This window comes from Chiloscyllium plagiosum, unplaced genomic scaffold (genome assembly GCF_037043375.1).
Source record: "Chiloscyllium plagiosum isolate Xiang-an unplaced genomic scaffold, Cpla_swu_hap1 HiC_scaffold_10, whole genome shotgun sequence".
NCBI classification, from domain to species: domain Eukaryota; kingdom Metazoa; phylum Chordata; class Chondrichthyes; order Orectolobiformes; family Hemiscylliidae; genus Chiloscyllium; species Chiloscyllium plagiosum.
Window position 1 is genome coordinate 79,168,701 of NW_028270148.1, and position 19,771 is coordinate 79,188,471.

Below are 19,771 nucleotides of genomic sequence, written 5' to 3' on the forward strand. Positions count from 1 at the left end.
ATGGACCGTATTATGCAAAGTTTATGAATTACTTATTACTTACCTTATTCAATACAAAACATTGACAAATCAAATATCACCATGTTCTATGAGCTGTCCAAAGGAATCATCATCCTCATTTAGGAAACTGGTGAACAGCACCATGTATTTAAAAATCTAGAATACAATTATGCTACTATGGTAAGGGTTATAAACCACAAACACAAATGTCAATGCAAATCCAGATTTAAATCTGGTAAAATGGCATTGCCACTCCCTTCTCCACGGAACTTCATTCAACTTTGTTTCTGCAATTCTGATTACCATTAATTCTAGAATGGCCCTACAGCTGTAGCATCAGCATGAATTGAAACGGCTTCACACCAGCTTTACTGCTGCTATATAAATATATACTAATTCAACTCCACTTTACACAAACAGTATCACTTTGCTGAAAATGACAGATAACAAGCAATACAAATAGATTTACTGACCTCAATTATTCTTGGTGATGGAGGATGTAAAAAAAAGCGAAAGTCAACATCCTGTGATCGGGCTAGCCCAATGCTTGTTTTCTGATCTAATGCTTGGGCCAGCGTTCTGTACTGATAATCTGCAAACAAAGAAAATATATGCTATTATGGTAAGGGTCATACAAAGCAGCTTTGCTTGCACAAACACAAATGTCAATGCAAATCCAGATTTAAATCTGGTAAAATGTCATTGCCACTCCCTCCTCCAAGGAACTTCATTCAACTTTGTTTCTGCAAATCTGATTACCATTAATTCTGTGGTTAGCACTCCTGCCTCACAGCGCCAGAGACCCGGGTTCAATTCCCGCCTCGGGAAACTGTCTGTGTGGAGTTTGCACATTCTCCATGTCTGCGTGGGTTTCCTCCGGGTGCTCCAGTTTCCTCCCACAGTCCAAAAATGTGCAGGTTAGGTGAATTGGCCATGCTAAATTGCCCGTAGTGTTAGGTGAAGAGGTAAATGTAGGGGAATGGATCTGGTGGGTTGCTCTTCGGAGGGTTGGTGTGGATTTGTTGGGCCAAAGGGCCTGTTTCCACACTGTCAGTAAGTACGTAATCTTAATACTAATACTGTGTTGATAGTGAACACTCTACTAAACCAATTTTCACGCAAAGTTAGAATGATATTATATTTTTATGAGAAATTACAAACCATTACAAATCGTACAACACTGGACACTCTTCATCATGTCTTTGCTACTGCTATTGGAAGCATTAACAAATAATCCCTTTTGTACTTTTCCTATCCCCCTTCAAACTTCCCCCTTTCATGTGTTTGTTCTTTTAACATTATATTTGAACCTACTTCCAGTACCCTTTCAGTGAGTGCTTTCCAGATCATAAACAACCAATACATCAAGAAATTTCATCTTATTTCCCCATCGGATCTTTTTTAACAAATGCTTTAGATCTTTGTATTAATCAATAATTCTCCCGCAAGTGGAAGAAGCTTCTCCATTTCTTTTTTATCAAAGCACCTCATAATTTAGAATGTCTCTTTTAAAACATCCAATTATACTCTGCTTGAAGAAGAATAATTCCAGCTTCTCTGGTCTTACCAATTAATTATAGTTTCTGATAGCTTTTTTCTTTAAATTCCCTCCAAAGCCTTGACATTTGACTGAAAGTATGATATCCAGAATTGGACAAAATAATGTTGCTGAGGTCTAAACAGTTATATCTATAAAGGTTAATATAATTTCTTATTTTTAAAGCCAAGGACCTCAAGTGCTTTAACAACCTGGTCCAATCTGTAGTGATTATACTGAGATCAGCTATGTGGATTTCATAGAATATGAGTTCCTGATTGGGGCTGTCAACCTGGCCCAATTAACAGACGTGTCAGGGGTTCTGTTCACTCCTGGAGCCAGCTATGAGCTAGCAGTGGACCCGTAGCTTTTTCAATTAGTGCTGGGTCTGCTACTTTTCATCATTTATATAAATGATTTGGGTGTGAGCATAACAAGTATAATTAGTAAGTTTGCAGATGACACCAAAATTGGAGGTGTAGTGTACAGCAAAGAAGGTTACCTCAGATTACAATGGGATTTTGATCAGATGGGCCAATGGGTTGAGATGTGGCAGATGGTGTTTAATCTAGATAAATGTGAGGTGCTGCATTTTGGGAAAGCAAATCTTAGCAGGACTTATACACTTAATGCTAAGGTCCTAGGGAGTGTTGCTGAACAAAGAGACCTTGGAGTACAGGTTCATAGCTCCTTGAAAGTGGAGTCGCAGGTAGATAGGATAGTGAAGGAGGCATTTGGTATGCTTTCCTTTATTGATCAGAGTACTGAGTACAGGAATTGGGAGGTCATGTTGCAGCTGTACAGGACATTGGTTAGGCCACTGTTGGAATATTGCATGCAATTCTGGTCTCCTTCCTAGCTGAAGGACGTTGTGAAACTTGAAAGGGTTCAGAAAAGATTTACAAGGATGTTGCCAGGGTTGGAGGATTTGAGCTATAGGGAGAGGTTGAATAGGCTAGGGCTGTTTTCCCTGTAGTGTTGGAAGCTGAGGGGTGACCTTATAGAGGTTTATAAAATCATGAGGAGCATGGATAGGATAAATAGACAAAGTTTTTTCCCTGGAGTGGGGGAGTCCAGAACTGGAAGGCATAGGTTTAGGGTGAGAGGGGAAAGATATAAAAGGGGCAATGTTTTCACGCAGAGGATGGTACATGTATGGAATGAGCTGCTGGAGGAAGTGGTGGAGGCTAGTACAATTGCAAAATTTAAAAAGCATCTGGACGGGTATATGAATAGGAAGGGTTTGGATGGATTTGGGCCAGGTGCTGGCAGGTGGGACTAGATTGGGTTGGGATATCTGGTCGGCATGGACAAGTTGGACCGTGCTGTACATCTCCATGACTATGACCTGAGGCACCCTAGAAAGTCCACCGACAAATAGTTTGGAACAGCTAAATTGCTTAGCAACATCCAATCAGAACTAATCAAAAGAAACGTCTGGTTCAATAGTCACCCAGTTCTAAAGGAGGTTGATACTGGTGTGGCTGCATAAGTGATCACTGAACTAGACTTTACCAAAATTTGCTTTGGATTCCAACAATTAAGTTTTTGTAACACCTCGGCCAGGCTGAGAATGTATACCAGGGAACCCCAGATTAAGGGTACAACTTTGGTCCCGGTCTCTTATGAAAGGCAACAAGTTTAGTTAGTCTAGTAGGCTTGGGTCCAAGCTTGAAGGGAGGAATTGGTTGAGAAAGATTCAACTTGATTGGATTACCATCTTTTGATGAGAAAATGGCTGCCTAAGTGAAATCCTAATGAAATACCTACAAGTTTTTTTTCTCTCAGTAAAGTCTAGGGACTATTAAACAGTCCAAGGCCACTTTACATGTTGACCATGAAGCAATTCGAAAATGCTGCAAGGCCTGTCCAGTGCCATTTGTCTTGCGTGAAGAAGTAGAGGCAGAAATCAGGATGCTGGAAAGCAAGGGAATAATCAAACCAGTACAGTTTGCAGAATGGGCAGCACCGGTCATACCAAATGACTAGGGTAGGAATAGGTCCAGTCAAGGATAGTAGTGGGAAGTTGCGTGTGGCGGCTGAAGAGATTGGGGAGACACTGAATGAATACTTTTCGTCAGTGTTCAATCAGGAACAGGACATTGTTGTCAGTGCGAATACTGAGTCACAATTAAGTAGAATGGATGGCTTTGAGGTATGTAGAGAAGAGGTGTTGGAAATTCTGGAAAGGTGAAAATAGATAAGTCCCCTGGGCCTGATGGCATTTATCCTAGGATTCTCTGGGAAGCAAGGGAGGAGATTGCAGAGCCATTGGCCTTGATTTTTATGTCCTCTTTGTCTACAGGAGTAGTGCCAGAAGACTGGAGGCTAGCAAATGTGGTTCCCTTGTTCAAGAAGGGGAGTAGGGATAACCCTAGTAACTATAGGCCGGTGAGTCTCACTTCTGTTGTGGGCAAAGTCTTAGAGAGAATTGTAAGGGATAGGATTTATGAACATCTGGATATGAATAATGTGATCAAGGATAGTCAGCATGGTTTTGTGAAGGGCAGGTCGTGCCTCACAAACCTTATTGAATTCTTTGAGAAGGTGACTAAGGAGGTGGACGAGGGGAAAGCGGTAGATGTGGTGTATATGGATTTTAGTAAGGCGTTTGATAAGGTTCCCCATGGTAGACTACTGCAAAAAATACGGAGGTATGGCATTGAGGGTGAGTTGGAGGTTTGGATTAGGAGTTGGCTGGCTGGAAGAAGACAGAGGGTAGTAGTTGATGGCAAAGGTTCATCTTGGAGTCCCGTCACTAGCGGTGTTCCGCAAGGTTTTGGGACCATTGCTGTTTGTCATTTTTATAAATGACCTGGAGGAGGGGTTAGAAGGTTGGGTGAGCAAGTTTGCGGATGATACCAAAGTCGGAGGAGTTGTAGACAGGGCGGCACGGTGGCACAGTGGTTAGCACTGCTGCCTCGCAGCGCCAGAGAACTGGGTTCAATTCCCGCCTCAGGCGACTGTGTGGAGTTTGCACGTTCTCCCCGTGTCTGCGTGGGTTTCCTCCGGGTGCTCCGGTTTCCTCCCACAGTCCAAAGATGTGCAGGTCAGGTGAATTGGCCATGCTAAATTGCCCCTAGTGTTAGGTAAGGGGTAAATGTAGGGGCATGGGTGGGTTGCGCTTCGGCGGGGCGGTGTGGACTAGTTGGGCCAAAGGGCCTGTTTCCACACTAAGTAATCTAATCTAATCTAATCTAAAAAAAGTAATCCTAAAAAAAGTGAGGAAGGATGTGGCAGGTTACAGCGGGATATAGATAAGCTGCAGAACTGGGCAGAAAGGTGGCAAATGGAGTTCAATGTAGCTAAGTGTGAGGTGATTCACTTTGGCAAGGGTAACAAAAAGATGGGGTACTGGGCTAATGGTCGGATACTTGGTAGTGTGGATGAGCAGAGGGATCTTGGTGTCCATGTACACAGATCTTTGAAAGTTGCCACCCAGGTAAATAGTGCGGTGAAGAAGGCATATGGCGTACTGGCTTTTATTGGTAGAGGAATTGAGTTCCGGAGTACTGAGGTCATGTTGCAGTTGTATAAGACTCTGGTGCGGCCGCATCTGGAGTATTGTGTGCAGTTTTAATCGCCATACTATAGGAAGGATGTGGAGGCACTGGAACGGGTGCAGAGGAGGTTTACCAGGATGTTGCCTGGTATGGTAGAAAGATCATATGAGGAAAGGCTGAGGCACTTGGGGTTGTTTTCATTGGAGCAAAGAAGGTTTAGGGGTGACTTGATAGAGGTGTACAAGATGATTAGGAGTTTAGATAGGGTCGACAGTGAGAATCTTTTTCCACGTATAGAGTCAGCTATTACGAGGGGGCATAGCTTTAAATTAAGGGGGGGGCAGGTATAGGACAGATGTTAGGGGTAGGTTCTTTACTCAGCGAGTCGTGAGTTCATGGAATGCCCTGCCAGTAGCAGTGGTGGACTCTCCCTCATTATGGGCATTTAAGCGGGCATTGGATAGGCAAATGGAGGATAGTGGGCTAGTGTAGGTTAGGTGGGCTTGGATCGGCGCAACATCGAGGGCCGAAGGGCCTGCACTGCGCTGTATTCTTCTATGTTCTATGTTCTATGTAAATGTGAAGCCTGATGGATTGGTTCACCTTTGTAGGATTGATTTCAAACAAACGGTAAACCACTTTTTGCAGCTGGAAACTATTCAATCCGTTGCCTCGAGGACTTAAAGGCAAAACTGGCGTGGGGGAAATAACTTTAGGATTTCTCCCCACATTATGTGCTACAGAGAATAAAAGAAAGATGATAGGGGAGGATTGTACTTGGCTTAAGGCATGCTGTAAAAAGGAGGGATTCAACGTTTGGACCAATAGCATCAGTTCTGAAGCAAGTATTCTGCAGAAAGATCTGTACTTAGATTTCCAGAAAGCATGTGATAAAGAGCCACGTCAATGGTTGTTGTGAAAAATAAAGAATCATGCTGTAGGGTATAAAATATTATGAATAAAAATATTGGTTAATAGGAAATAGATGATAGTTTTGTCTTTGCCAAACAAAAATAGAAATTGCTGGAAAAGCTCAGGTCAGGCAATAAATGATTAAATTCCATCCAAATAAGTTGAATTTGATTGGTCGGGTAATTATGTTCCAATACTCTGCCTGATTGTGAAAGCTTCTGAAAAAAAATTAAGGTTTTTCCATAAATTAATTTTAATTAAAGCTTGAAATTTAACCCAGCCTTCACATTAAAATAAAATAAAGAACTGTGGATACTGTTCTTTGGTCTATACTGGAAATTTGAACCAAAAATAGAAATTACTGAAGAACCTCAGCGGATTTCACAGCATCTGTGGTGAAAAAGCAGAGTTAATGCGTCGACTCCAGTAACTCTTACTCATAACTTCTTGAGAAATGTTAATTCTGCTTTCTCTCAACAGATGTTGAAGGGCTGCTCAGTTTCTCCTGCAATTTGTTTTTCTTCGAACTCTCACATTTCCAACAGCAAAGAAAATCTACTCTTCCTAGTATTAATAACACTTTGTATGAAACGTTCCTTACAAATTTTTCCCTTCACTCTGCTACGATGAATTCCAAAAACTAATAATCCTTGTTACTGATCATGTTGAAGTGACTATGCTGATACTACTGTATCTTTAAGCACTTTTTTAAACAAACAAATTCAGAACTGCATTGACAATAGTTAATTCAATGACTCTGACACCATAATTATAAATAAAACAGAAACATATCAATCTGAGGGCTGCAGCAATCAAATATCCTGTCACCCATTAACCTAAAGCATGGCATTTTGTCACAAAGTTTGAAAATTATTTCTCCGTTCTTTAATCTCGGCTCAAACAATGAATAAAGTGATTACCTGAACAGTACGATTATCTCAGTTGCAGCACCTAACAATTCAGAAGTATAAAATTTTACAAGCAAATGGAATTGGTGAACTTTCCATTGTGTGATTTTGTCCTTGGACAAGCACATGGACGATGATGGGATTGTGTGGAGGGATGAGTTTAGATTAGTTCACAGGTCTGCGCAACATCCGAGGCCAAAGGGCCCCTTCTGCGCTGTACTGTTCTATGTTCTAATACAACTTGAAGAGGTAACACGCTGCACTCCAGATTTGTTAATGGGACAAGCCGCTACCCGGTGCAATAAATTTACATTGACTGTTATTTTAATGAAAGATTACAACATTTTGATTTCATAATTTACCTTTTATAATTTTCTAAAACTGTCAGATTCTCTCTCAAACTCCTTTACTGCAAGGAGAACAACCCTAACTTCTCCTCATTGTAGCAAAATTGCCTCATCCCTAGAACCATTTTGGTAAAACCCCTGTGCACAATCTATGACATTAACTTGTTCCCTAATTAGCCAAACTAATTTCTCTCTTTGTGGTAAATACATGTATTAATGAAATACAAGCTCTTAAAATATTTGGTAAGATTTCTCTTAATTTGTTCTGCTACCTTCAAAAGGATATTCTATGACTCCCAAGTTCTAGGCACACAAGCCTTCAGATCCCTTTAAGTATATTTTTGGAACTGTGCCAATAAATCAATATATTGCCTCTCCTTGGGTCTTTTTTCAAAACTTATCATTTCATAGATCTAGACCAACCACATATATCGGGTGGCTAGAAGAGTAGTCCAGACGTTAGAGATTTTGCAGCAAGCAATTTGCACCCTGATTCTTGAAAGCATTTCCGCCATACACATGGCACAAGTCCGAACTGTGATAGAAAATTTTGCACTTGCCTCAATGTATTAAGATTCAGTATTAATCAAGAAACTCGTTTGCATACATAACAGCTTATTTCATCGACACCCCCTCCACGGCATTATATGTTCAGTCATTTCATCACTGATGCACCATGGCAGTAGTATGTGCTGACTATAAGATGCACAATACGAACTTGTCAAGACAAAGTCACCTTATGAACCTGCAATCTGCCACCTGGAAAAAAACCTGCATGGAACCCCAACAGTCTACAAAGTATATTCCATCTTACTCTCAAATTCGGTGTCATTCCTTCATGATTGATCGATTAAATTCTTGAAGCCCTCTTCCTAACAGCATTGTGGGTGTATCTAAACTAGTGATTCACAGAGGTGCTCACTATCTTCTTAAGGATTACTTTTGATAGGTTGCTTGTCCTGTTAATGACACCCAGGTACTATGAATAGCTAAGTAAAATAAAGTTAAAAATCACACAACACCAGGTTATAGTCCAACAGGTTTAATTGGAAGCACACTAGCTTTCGGAGTGACGGTGATTGTTGCTCCGAAAGCTAGTGTGCTTCCAATTAAACCTGTTGGACTATAACCTGGTGTTGTGTGATTTTTAACTTTGTACACCCCAGTCCAACACTGGCATCTCCAAAACATAAGTAAAATAAAGCATTGTTAACGACAAAATTTGGAAAAAGAAAGTTAAGTAGTAGTACAAAATTGATTATTGCTGAAAAATAAAGATACAATATAACTGTTGTTTTTCATTTGGGTTAGTATTTCTTGTGAGTTGTCTCAATGATTGCAAGATTAAAAGCTTCAGTCAAATTTGTTCATTTTCAGAGTCACAGCAACGTTACAGCGCAGGAGGAGGCCATTTGGTTCATCGTGCCTGCACCAGCTTGTTAAATGAGCATTATTGTGAGGAGAAAGTGAGGACTGCAGATGCTGGAGATCAGAGCTGAAAATGTGTTGCTGGAAAAGTGCAGCAGGTCATGCAGCATCCAAGGAACAGGAGAATCGACGTTTCGGGCATAAGCCCTTCTTTGGGAATTCCTGAAGGGCTTATGCCCGAAACGTCGATTCTCCTGTTCCTTGGATGCTGCCTGACCTGCTGCGCTTTTCCAGCAACACATTTTCAGCTCTGAGCATTATTGTGAGCCAATCTCCTGCTTTTTTCTTGAACATAACTTTTTTCTCCACATAATAATCCAATGCTCTCTTGAATGCCTCAATTGAACCATATTCCACCACACTTCCAGGCAATGCATTCAGAGCCTAACTAGCTGAATGAAATAATGTTTTTCCACTTCACCCTTGCGTCTTTTGCAGATTTAAATCCATGCTTTCTTCTTCTTGTTCCATTTACAATCAGGAACACTTTTGGCCCATCTACTGTCGACCCTGCTGAATATTTTGAAATCCGATCTCTTCTGAGCTTTCTTCACTTCACAAAGAACAGTTCAAACTTCTTCAATCTATCCTTCTAACTGAAGTTCCTCATCCCTGGAACTAATCTTCTAAATTGCTTCTGCACGCTTCAATGAGTTTACATCCTTCCACATATAACGTGGTGCCAAGAACTGGACACAATATCCCAGCTGTGGTCTCACAATTGTCCAATACAAGTTCAACATCATCTCCTTTTGTACTCTATACCATTTTAATAAAGCTAAGGATAGTGCACACCTCACTTATTGCTCTTTCTACTTGCCCTTACACATCCAATGATATGTGCACATACACCAGGTCCCTTTGCTCCTGTACCACTACGTTTTATTATTTTTCTTCTGACCAAAATGTATCTCATCACACCTGCCTATATTGAAACTCATTTGCTCTACCCACCAACTTGTTTGGATCCTTCTAGAGATCTATACTGTCCTGTCCTGTCTATTCACCTGAAGAATCCTCTGTCACGAGAGCTCCTCCTTTCTTCTCCCTTTCCTTCTAAGTGGCTGAGCCGATTGCAGCGCTGATTGCACACTCTTGATGATCTAGCACCCTTATTAGTTTCCAAAATGAAAAACCGATTTGTGAGTCTGATGATTGGGGACTCTTGCAGCACCTGCCTCATTTATCCAATTCCCTTCCTTCCTCTGGGCTCTTAGGCTGGACTATGGCCACCGTTCTGAACATTCCTGATGAAGGGCTCCAGCCTGAAACATTGATTTTCCTGCTCCTCTGATGCTGCCTGACTTGCTGTACTTTTCCAGCAATACATTCTCAACTCTGATCTCCAGCATCTGCAGACCTCACTGTCTCCACTGTTCTGAACATGCTATCCTTGTAAAGCTCAGCCTTGGGCATGTGCCGCTGATATACTGTAAATGGCAGAACCTTTAGGAAAAGAATAGACAGATAGATTGGGTGCAGGTCCACAGTTCCCTAGAAGTTGCAACACAGGTAGCCAAGGTGATTAAGGAGGCATTTCGCATTCTTGCTTTCATTGATAGGCCATGGAGTACAAGAGTTGGAAAACCATGTTTCAGCGATATAAAACCTTTGCTAGACCACATTTAGAGTATTGTGTGCAGTTTTGGAGATCATATTATCAGAAGGGTGTCAAAGCTTTGGAGAGAGTGCAGAGAAGGTTCATGAGGATGTTGCCTGGTCTTGAGGGCATTGGCTGTGAGGAAAAGTTAAAAAGACTAGGATTGTTTTCACTGGAAAGATGGCAGCCGAGAGAAGATATAACAGTGGTCTACAAAATTATGAGAGGCAGAGATGGATAGCCAGAGGCTTTCTCCCAGGGTTAAGTTTCAATTACAAGGGGGTAGAGGTTCATGGTAGAGGGGGAAACTTTAAAGGAAAAGTACTAGGGAAGCTTTTTATGCAAGAGAGTGGGTAAGAGTCTGGAACACACTGCCCAAAGAGATAGTAGAAGCAGGCATGTTGGTGAGATTTAAGTAACATCTGGATGGTAATATGTATGCGGAGGGAATAGATAGATGCAGACCGAATAAGGGCAGAAGGCTTGTTTTTTTTTCAGTTTCATTAGGGCATGATGATTGGTACAGGCTTGGAGGACCAAAGAGGCTGTTCTTGTGCTGTACTCCTCTTTTGTTCTTTGACTTCAGTTGTTGTTCAAGCTCTGAAACCGGGACATCAGGTTTCTACAGCAGGAAGCTATTCCTGCTCACAAGATCAATTAGGAGCCCAGTAGAATGCTTGACTTCTCACTTTTACAAGCCACACATTCCACTTGACTAACTTGTGCTGCCATGTTCCCTTGCACTTCCTTCAGTTCCCTTGTGCCATCTTTATTCTACTTCCCTTATTCTACTTTGCTTACTTGTATTACTTTATTATGTCACATTCACTTATCCCTGTGTTTTATTATCAATTCCAAAAAACAGACATTTTTAATCACAAAAAATCAACCCATCACTTCCCCATGATTTTACTGTTTGATTTTTTTCCCTCTGAATCAACATTCCTCCAAAATTGCAGCTGTTAAACTGTGCCTCCTTTCTTGCTGCTGTACTGAATGTTAGCATTAAGCATTCCTAAGTCAGATACAGCCTGAGAAAATTAGTGTGAAACGTCTATTGTACTTATGGAGTTTTTCAGTATTCTTCAGAAAAGATTCTAGAATATGTTACATTCAAATCAGGTTCACATGGGTTCACCCTTTAGGGTTTAACTAAATTTGGGGAATAAAACATTATGCAGTTAATCAAGATGTGCAAAATCAATTGGAAGTCCCTTATGAGCTGAGTAGATAGAAAAGGTTGATTTTTCATTCCAGTCCATTGAGATGAAGCAATTCATTGGAGCTCAGCAGAGGGCAGCTGAGACTTGTCTGATGAGACTTCACTTGTTGGTCAGGAATGAATATGGGGAGGCTAACAAAGTTGAGTTCTTAAAGGACCAGCTCATTCTTACCCAGGGGAATGTTCAGAAAACAATAAACAAATCTTGCCATGCTGAAAAGTCACCAAAAAGAGTAATCAGATTTAACAACGCTGAAGATGCAGGCCTTGGAGTGGGCTAGAAGTTAAGATATAGTTGATCAATTTTTATACCTAAAGGCTGAGCAGAAAGAAAATTTTAAAAGTTAGCTTTCTGCCAACAGTCAAGCTGTTGTAGCAGAGTTAGGTTGTTCTCCGTCAGAGGGAACCTACGATCTGTGCGAAAGAAAGCACCTTGCCTTTGCTTCACCAGTATTTATTGGTTCTGTCTATTGGAATACCGAAGAAGTGCACGTAAGGACGTATGGATAAGACGTATTGAATGACATGAAGCTGCGTCATTGCAACTCTGAATCTACACCTTTGTTTATCCTGATCTTTGGCAAAACTAAACAACTCCATATGCCAGAACTAAAGGGTTGAGCACTAAATTGGACAGAGTAGCAATGATGGATCTGATTTTTTTTAAAACAATGCCATATTTTTAATTTGGCTTTTGGGAAAAAAAGTATTGGTATAAAATTTACTATGAGCAGCACGGTGGCACAGTGGTTAGCACTGCTACCTCACAGCGCCAGAGACCCGGGTTCAATTCCCGCCTCAGGCGACTGACTGTGTGGAGTTTACACATTCTCCCAGTGTCTGCGTGGGTTTCCTCTGGGTGGTCTGGTTTTCTCCCACAGTCCAAAAATGTGCAGGTTAGGTGAACTGACCATGTTAAATTGCCCATAGTGCTAGGTGCAAGGGTAAATGTAGTGAAATGGGTCTGGTTGGGTGTGCTTCGGCGGGTCGGTGTGGACTTGTTGGGCCGAAGGGCCTGTTTCCACACTGTAAGTAATCTAATCTAATCTATTCCTTGGATCAGTTTTATTCAAGATTCATACCCACTAGGAATTAGATATGAACTTTCTAAGCTTGTTTTATATACGCTGCTCTTATAATTGGCCAACAAGTTTTCATTCTATGAGGCTGGCACAAAGCGTGTATAAATAAAAGATGATAAGAGGACATAAAATTTCAGATTCACCACATTATATTTTACATTCTATCTTCTTCTTCTCTTTCAAATTTAATTTATCCGATTACCTGACATATAAAATGCTCTGGTTTAGCAAATCTAAATCATTCCAAGAAAAAAAGATACTACATTGGGTAGTCAAAATAGTTCAAGTTTGTGCCAGGAAAGATGGGATAAATTTTATTTTGTTAAAGGAACCTTCAATGCAAGCTGTTGAATTGCGTCCTTTGTATATTGCAAACCTCTATGGTTTTTTTTACATTCAGAATTTGTCATTTCTTTGCTGAAGCTTAAATACTAACTCTGAAAGTGTATGGAAGATAGTAATTAAGGACAAAGGTTACAATGATAAAATATATCAATTAGGTTTGAACATCTAGTTCTTATTTTTACCATGCCAGTGATACTTCTTCGCCAGTTCCTGAACAGCCTGCACACGTACTGCTTTACATGTAGATTGTGTCCGTTTTAGAAGAAGCCACAAATCAGAATCATGGCTTTCCACATCCTGTCTTAAGTAATGCTCTATAAAAACAAAAAAAAATGTCAGATAAAGAGTTTTAAAGAGCTTACATATTTTGAAATGTAATCTGTGACTCATTAATGTTTCCTATTTTAAGAAAATAAACAATTGTTGAAGCAAGACAATTTGTACTACAAAAGCAATAGTGAGTGAGTCAACTCATCCTATATAAGTGCCAGATTGGAATGCAACCCAAAGACATCAATTAATTTCAGAATTCCGCCCAAGAAGCAAGGAAATACTTAAAGTCTATGACAATAAAATCAAAATCACTGTATTCAAGGAGGAGAAGAATGATGACAGAGAACAAAACATTCTATTCCAATAAAAATCAAATAAACTGCACGTTATGATCTCATTATACTGAAAACATTATTCACCCAAGTGAACTGGCCTCTTGTGGTGCAGTGATAGTTTCTCTATTGCTGAGACAGATTACAAGAATTCGAATCCCACCTGCTTCAAAAGGAATGTCACCACATCTCTGAGCAGATAGATTAAAAAATAACCCAGACTTAAACCAGGCTTGATAAGTTTAATTTTCTTTTATTTACTGCAGAAATCAGCATCTCAACATATTTACACGAGACTACTTTTAACAACAAAGCAAAGCACCTTCTTACAAGAAACGAAGAAAAAAAATAAACTATAACACCCTATGCAGAAACTACAGGAATTTTCTCATTACAAATATCAGAAAATAAATTCCTTTCACCCAGCAATAAGCTTACAGATGCTCAAACTTCAGTGAAGAGTCACCCTATCTACACATTAAAGCTTCCTACTTGGCTGGCACAACTGTAATCAGTTTCCTTTTGTCAAATTTCTGCCATGAATTACTTGTTATTAGTTTTTTTTTTAATTTAACGTGTCTCCCAGGAACCCTTAAAAATAAACGACTAACACCGCTCTCAGAATATTCAACATGGGTTCATTTAACTTATGTCATTAAAAAGCAGACACATAGAAAACATCTAAAAATGTATCGATCATTGACTTGAATATACTCAGTGACTCAGTTTCCATAACCTTCTTAGAATCATAGAATCCCTACAGTGTGGAAACAGGCCCTTCGGCCCCAACAAGTCCATACCAACTCTCCGAAGAGTAGCCCACCCAGACCCATTCCCCTACCCTACATTTATCCCTGACGAATGCACTCAAGCTACATATCCCCGAACTGGACAATTTAGCAAGGCCAATTCATCTAACCTGCATGTCTTTGGATTGTGGGAGGAAACCAAAGCACCTCGAGAAAACTCATGCAGACACAGGGAGAATGTAAAAGATCCACACATACAGTCCACTGAGGCTGGAATCAAACTTGGGTCCCTGGTGATGTGAGGTAGCAGTGCTAACCACTGAGCTATTGTGCTGCCCAATGTGGTAGTGGAATGAAAAGGTTCATCACCCAACAAGTGAAGGAATAATTCCTCATCTCAGCCCCAAATGGCCCAGCCGATTATAGAGAAATTGGGACCCCGTGGGAAACATCCTCCCTGCATCTAGTCTGTCCAACTCTATTAGAACTTTACACATTTCAATCAGATCCCGCTCTCATTATTCTGGTGTATAGAGGCCCAGTTGAACCAACTTCTCTTCATAGGTCTGCCCAGCCATCCTGAACATCAGGCTAGTGAGTCTTTGCTACTCTGACTCTGTAGCAAGAATATCTTCCCTTAGGTAGAAAGGCCATAACTGGATATCATATTCCAAGTGTGGGTCTTACCAATATTCTGAACAATTGCAGTAAGGCATCCCCTACTTCTGAACTCAAATCCTCTTGCAATGAAGTCTAACATACCATTTGCTTTCCTAATCCTAAACACCTGCCTGTTTATTTTCATTGACTGGTGTACAAGGACACCTAGATCCATTTGAAAATCTGTATTTCCCGATGTATCACCATATAAATAATACTGTGCCTTCCAGTTTTCCACATGTATCCACCTGATACTACAACTACCATGTGTTTGCCCACCCACTCTTGGACAAGATTGCCCTGAAGCCTCTTTACATCCTCCTCAAAATTCTCAATCTCACCTATTTTTGTGTCATCAGCTAACTTGGAAATATTGCATTTGATTCCCTGATGCTGTGGTTCTGTTCGCCGAGCTGGAAGTTTTTGTTGCAAACGTTTCGTCCCCTGTCTGGTGACATCCTCAGTGCTTGGGAGCCTCCTGTGAAGCGCTTCTGTGGTGTTTCCTCCGGCATTTATAGTGGCCTGTCCCTGCCGCTTCCGGTTGTCAGTTCCAGCTGTCCGCTGTAGTGGCCAGTATATTGGGTCCAGGTCGATGTGTTTGTTGATGGAGTTTGTGGATGAGTGCCATGCTTCTAGGAATTCCCTGGCTGTTCTTTGTTTCGCTTGCCCTATAATGGTAGTGCTGTCCCAGTCAAATTCATGTTGCTTGTCGTCTACGTGTGTGGCTACTAGGGATAGCTGGTCGTGTCGTTCCGTGGCTAGTTGATGTTCCCTGATCCTAATCATTTTTGTATATTGTGAATAGCGAGGGCTAAGCACCGATCCTTGCGGTACACCACTGTTCACCACCTCCAATCCAGAAAAAGACCTGTTTATTCCAATACTCTGGCTCAAAGACCAGAAACAATCTCAATCCATGCCAATATATTACCTCCAATGCCCTGTGCTTCAATTTTGTCCACTGGCCTCTTAAGTATATCAAAAGCTTTCTTGAAATCTAAATACACCACAAACACTGGTTCTTATTTATCTATTCCAATAGTTATATCCTTGAAAATCTCTAGAAGATTATTTTATCACGAGTTCCCTTTCATAGATCTGTGCTGACTTGGTCTAATATTATTAATGCTTTCAAAACGTTATCACATTTTTTACTAGCATTTTCCACATTATGCGAGGCAAACTGCGCTGTAATTCACTTTTGCCATGAATTGGAGGTGCCAGTGTTGGACTGGGGTGGACAAAGTTAAAAATCATACAACACCAGGTTATAGTCCAACAGGTTTATTTGGAAGCACTAGCTTTCAGAGTGCCACTCCTTCATCAGGTGGTTGTGGGGAATAACATCATGTCAAAGGAGTTCAATGCCATGGAGATGTGATACAGTAAACAATCTTAGATTAAAACTTTCATCTTTTATAAATTGGATATGCTGGTTTCTGTTCATTGATATGTAAATCCCAGAGTTTCTTTTAAATTACATTCTCAAGATAGCTCAAGTTTTTAAACAATAGGGGTGATGTCTGTTTGTGTCCCAATGCTATGTCAGACTAACAAATCCTCTGTATAGTTTTACAGAGTTTTACATGCAGTAAAACTCATGCAGATTCATGCAGTTTTTGAGTAAAGCAAAATGTAATTCTGCAATAACAAATTCACCCTATAAGTTTATATGTGTGCGTATGTAGGAGCTACAGATTGAGTGTGTGTGTGTGTGTGTGAGAGAGTGTGTGATGGGGTATGTGTCCTTGTGTATGAGGGGTGTGTGTGTGTGTGTGTATATATATCGTGCAGTGGGGTCACTTGTAGTGTGACATGAACCCAAGGTCCCGGTTGAGGCCACTCCCATGGGTACAGAACTTGGCTATCAGCCTTTGCTTGGCCGTTTTGTGCTATTGTTTGTCCCAAAGTCCGCGTTGGAGGCTAGTCACCTGAAGATGAGGCCGAATGTCCCGGACTGCTGAAGTGTTCCCCGACTGGGAGGGAACACTCTTACCTGGTGATTGTTATGCGGTGTCCATTCATCTGTTGTAGCGTCTGCTCGTTCTCGCCAATGTATCATGCCTCAGGGCATCCTTGCCTGCAGCGTATGAGATAGACCACTTTGGCCGAGTCACAGGAGTACTCGCCGTGTACATGGTGGGAGGTGTCCCCACATGTAATGGTGTTATCCGTGTCGATACTCTGACACTATAGAATACTGGCTGCATCGTAAGTGCTGAACTGAATGAGAAATGAATACAACACTGCACTGTGGAGAGGGCCACTTGGCAAAAAAGGCAGTCTTATGTAGACCTTCCAGTGGAGATTGTCATGAATCAGTTACTATGTCTCCATAGTATCATCTCAGGACTAGTACTGACAGAGGCCCTTCCACTCATCATGTCTGTGCCAATCAAAACAACCATCTACTTATTGTCATCCTATTTTCCAGCCTTCAATGCGTTGGAAAGCAAATGCACATCTAAATACTTCAAGTGTTATGAGGGTTTCTGCCTCTACTATCCTTCAGCTCCAGATTCCCATAGCCCTCTCGGTGAAAACATTTTTCCTCACTTCACATCTAAACCTCTATCCCTTACAATGAAATCTATGCCTCTTTGTCAGTGCTGTCTCCATGAAGGGGTGAAGTATCTTCCTGTCTTTTCTATCTATGCCCCTTAATTTTATATGTAGAATCATAGAATCCCCACAGTGTGGAAACAGGACATTTAGCCCAACAAGTCCACAATGACCCTCCGAAGAGTAACCCATCCAGACCCATTCCCCTACCCTTTTACCCTATGTTTACCCCTAACCAATGCACCTAACTTACATATCCTTGAACACTATGAGCAATTTAGCATGGCCACTTCACCTAACCGGTATCTCAATCATATCCTCTCTCAACCTACTCTGCTCTAGGGAAAACAACTTCAGTCTGTGCAAGCTCTCTTCATTTCTGAAACCCTCCTTCCCAAGCAATGATCTGATAAATCTCCTCTACACCCTCTCCAGTGCTATAACACCCTTTGTATAATGTGCTTCCAGAATTGTGTACAATTAGCTGCAGCATAAACCAACATTTTACACAGTTGTATTCATTTCTCATGGCAGTGGTTCTAGCATAACTTCTCTGCCCTTAAACTCTGTTCCTCAAACAAAGAAAGCAAGCACACTATATCTCTTCTCAAACACTTTATCCACCTGTTCGGATACCTAAAGGGACTCATACATATGCACACTGAAACGCTTCTGATCCTTGGTGTTTCCCAGGTATGATCATGTACTACCTTGCCTGGTTTGTCCTGTCCAAGTGCATTACTTTATGTTTATCCAGATTAAGTTCCACTTGCCATTGACCAGTCCATCTGACCAGCCCATCTATAATCTCTTGTAATCTAAGGCCATCCTCCTTCACAATTTAGCACTCCACTAATTTTTGTATTGTCTACGAACTTACTGATCAATGACCTCCTTGTACACAGACTTCCAGTCAGAAAAACACCAGACACCCTCAACCATCAACCTCTGCATCCTGTTACCCAGCCAACTGTTGATCCAATGAGTCATTTCCTCAGATCCCATCAGCTGTTCTTTCTTTGGCTATCAGCCTCCTATGTAGGACCTTATCAAAAGTCTTGCTAAGACATCAAAAGCATTGCCCTCATCTGCACACCTGGTCACCTTTTCAAAAAATTAAATCAAGTTGGTCAAACAAAGCAATGCAGACGGCTCTTGAATAATCCCTGCCTTTCTAAATGCAAATTAATTCTGTCCCGCAGAATTTCTTCCAAATATTCCCACTAGAGTTTAAACTGATTTGCTTGTAATTTCCTCTTTTATTCTTTGCTCCCTTCTTGAGTAATGCTATCACCGCTGTCCTTCAGTCCTCTCGAGGCCAGAAAAGAATTGAAAATTTTTAAAGTGCATCCGTTAAATCCTCCCTTCCTTCATTCAACAACCCAGGAGACATTTCATTTAGCCCTTAAGATGGATTTATTTTTAAACCTGTCAGACCACTCATTCATGCATAAATTTATGCAAATTTATTTAACTGTCATGTAGATCTTCTCCCTGAATTTTATACCCATTTCACCCCTTTTACTAGTGAACTCTAACCCAAAGTATTTAATCAGATTCCTACCAATATCTTCCGGCACTATGCACAAATTACCACTGTGGTCCTGTTCATTCACGTGTACTCCAGTTGACCTTTCTCAAGGTTAACATCCTCCAATGTAGTATGCTGTGCCCCATGAACCTCAAGTTTCAGTCGTCTCTGGCGACCCATTTTGTGCAGAACACAACAGACTATATCAACATTAGGAACCCTCACTTAGGGATAACAAGAAAACTTTGGTCAAGACACCTGAATTGCATTTTTGTGAGGTCAATGGCCTACTGGTTGTCCTTCTTGTAGATGGCAGTGGTTCTAGTTCACTTGACCTTAAGTTGTGGTGTTTTCTCTAGGGACATTTGCTGGTACTAAAATAAAATAAAGATGTCATAGATCTGAAATAAACACTAATTGCTGGCAAAACTTAACAGATCTGATAGCATCTGTGTGAAGGAAGCAGAGTTAACACTGCAAGCTCCACGGTTGTTCATCACAACTCACCAATGACATGAGCTACAACTGCAACAGATTCAGAATGAATGGATCACTGTCAGAAAACGTAATGTTTGCCTGAAGGAACCATGAAGGATGAATGCATATACGCTGGATATAAAGACCATAAGAAATAGGAACAGGAGTAGGCCATTTGGATGATGGATGATCCGGTATTTCTCACATCCACTTTCCTGCTTTGATTTCCCTCCTAAGAATCTATCTCAACCATAAACATAGTTGAGGACTCTGCCTCACAGCTCTCAGTGGCAATGAGTTCCA

At 40.9% G+C, this 19,771-nt stretch overlaps 1 protein-coding gene across 12 annotated transcripts in view; it reads right to left on the bottom strand.

Annotated features, from left to right (window-relative positions):
• The window catches only part of serac1 (serine active site containing 1), a 178,187-nt gene that overhangs the window by 107,960 nt on the left and 50,456 nt on the right, over positions 1-19,771 (bottom strand). For all 12 annotated transcript variants that reach the window (XR_015758475.1, XR_015758479.1, XR_015758478.1 and 9 more), the window contains exons 5-6: positions 13,067-13,198; positions 474-592 (exon numbers count right to left, since the gene is read on the bottom strand). Coding sequence is in view for 8 of the 12 variants with exons in the window: in XM_087991483.1 (XP_087847609.1) it covers positions 474-592; positions 13,067-13,198 (251 nt within the window). In the remaining 4 variants the exon portion in view is untranslated. The remainder of the gene's footprint in view (positions 1-473; positions 593-13,066; positions 13,199-19,771) is intronic.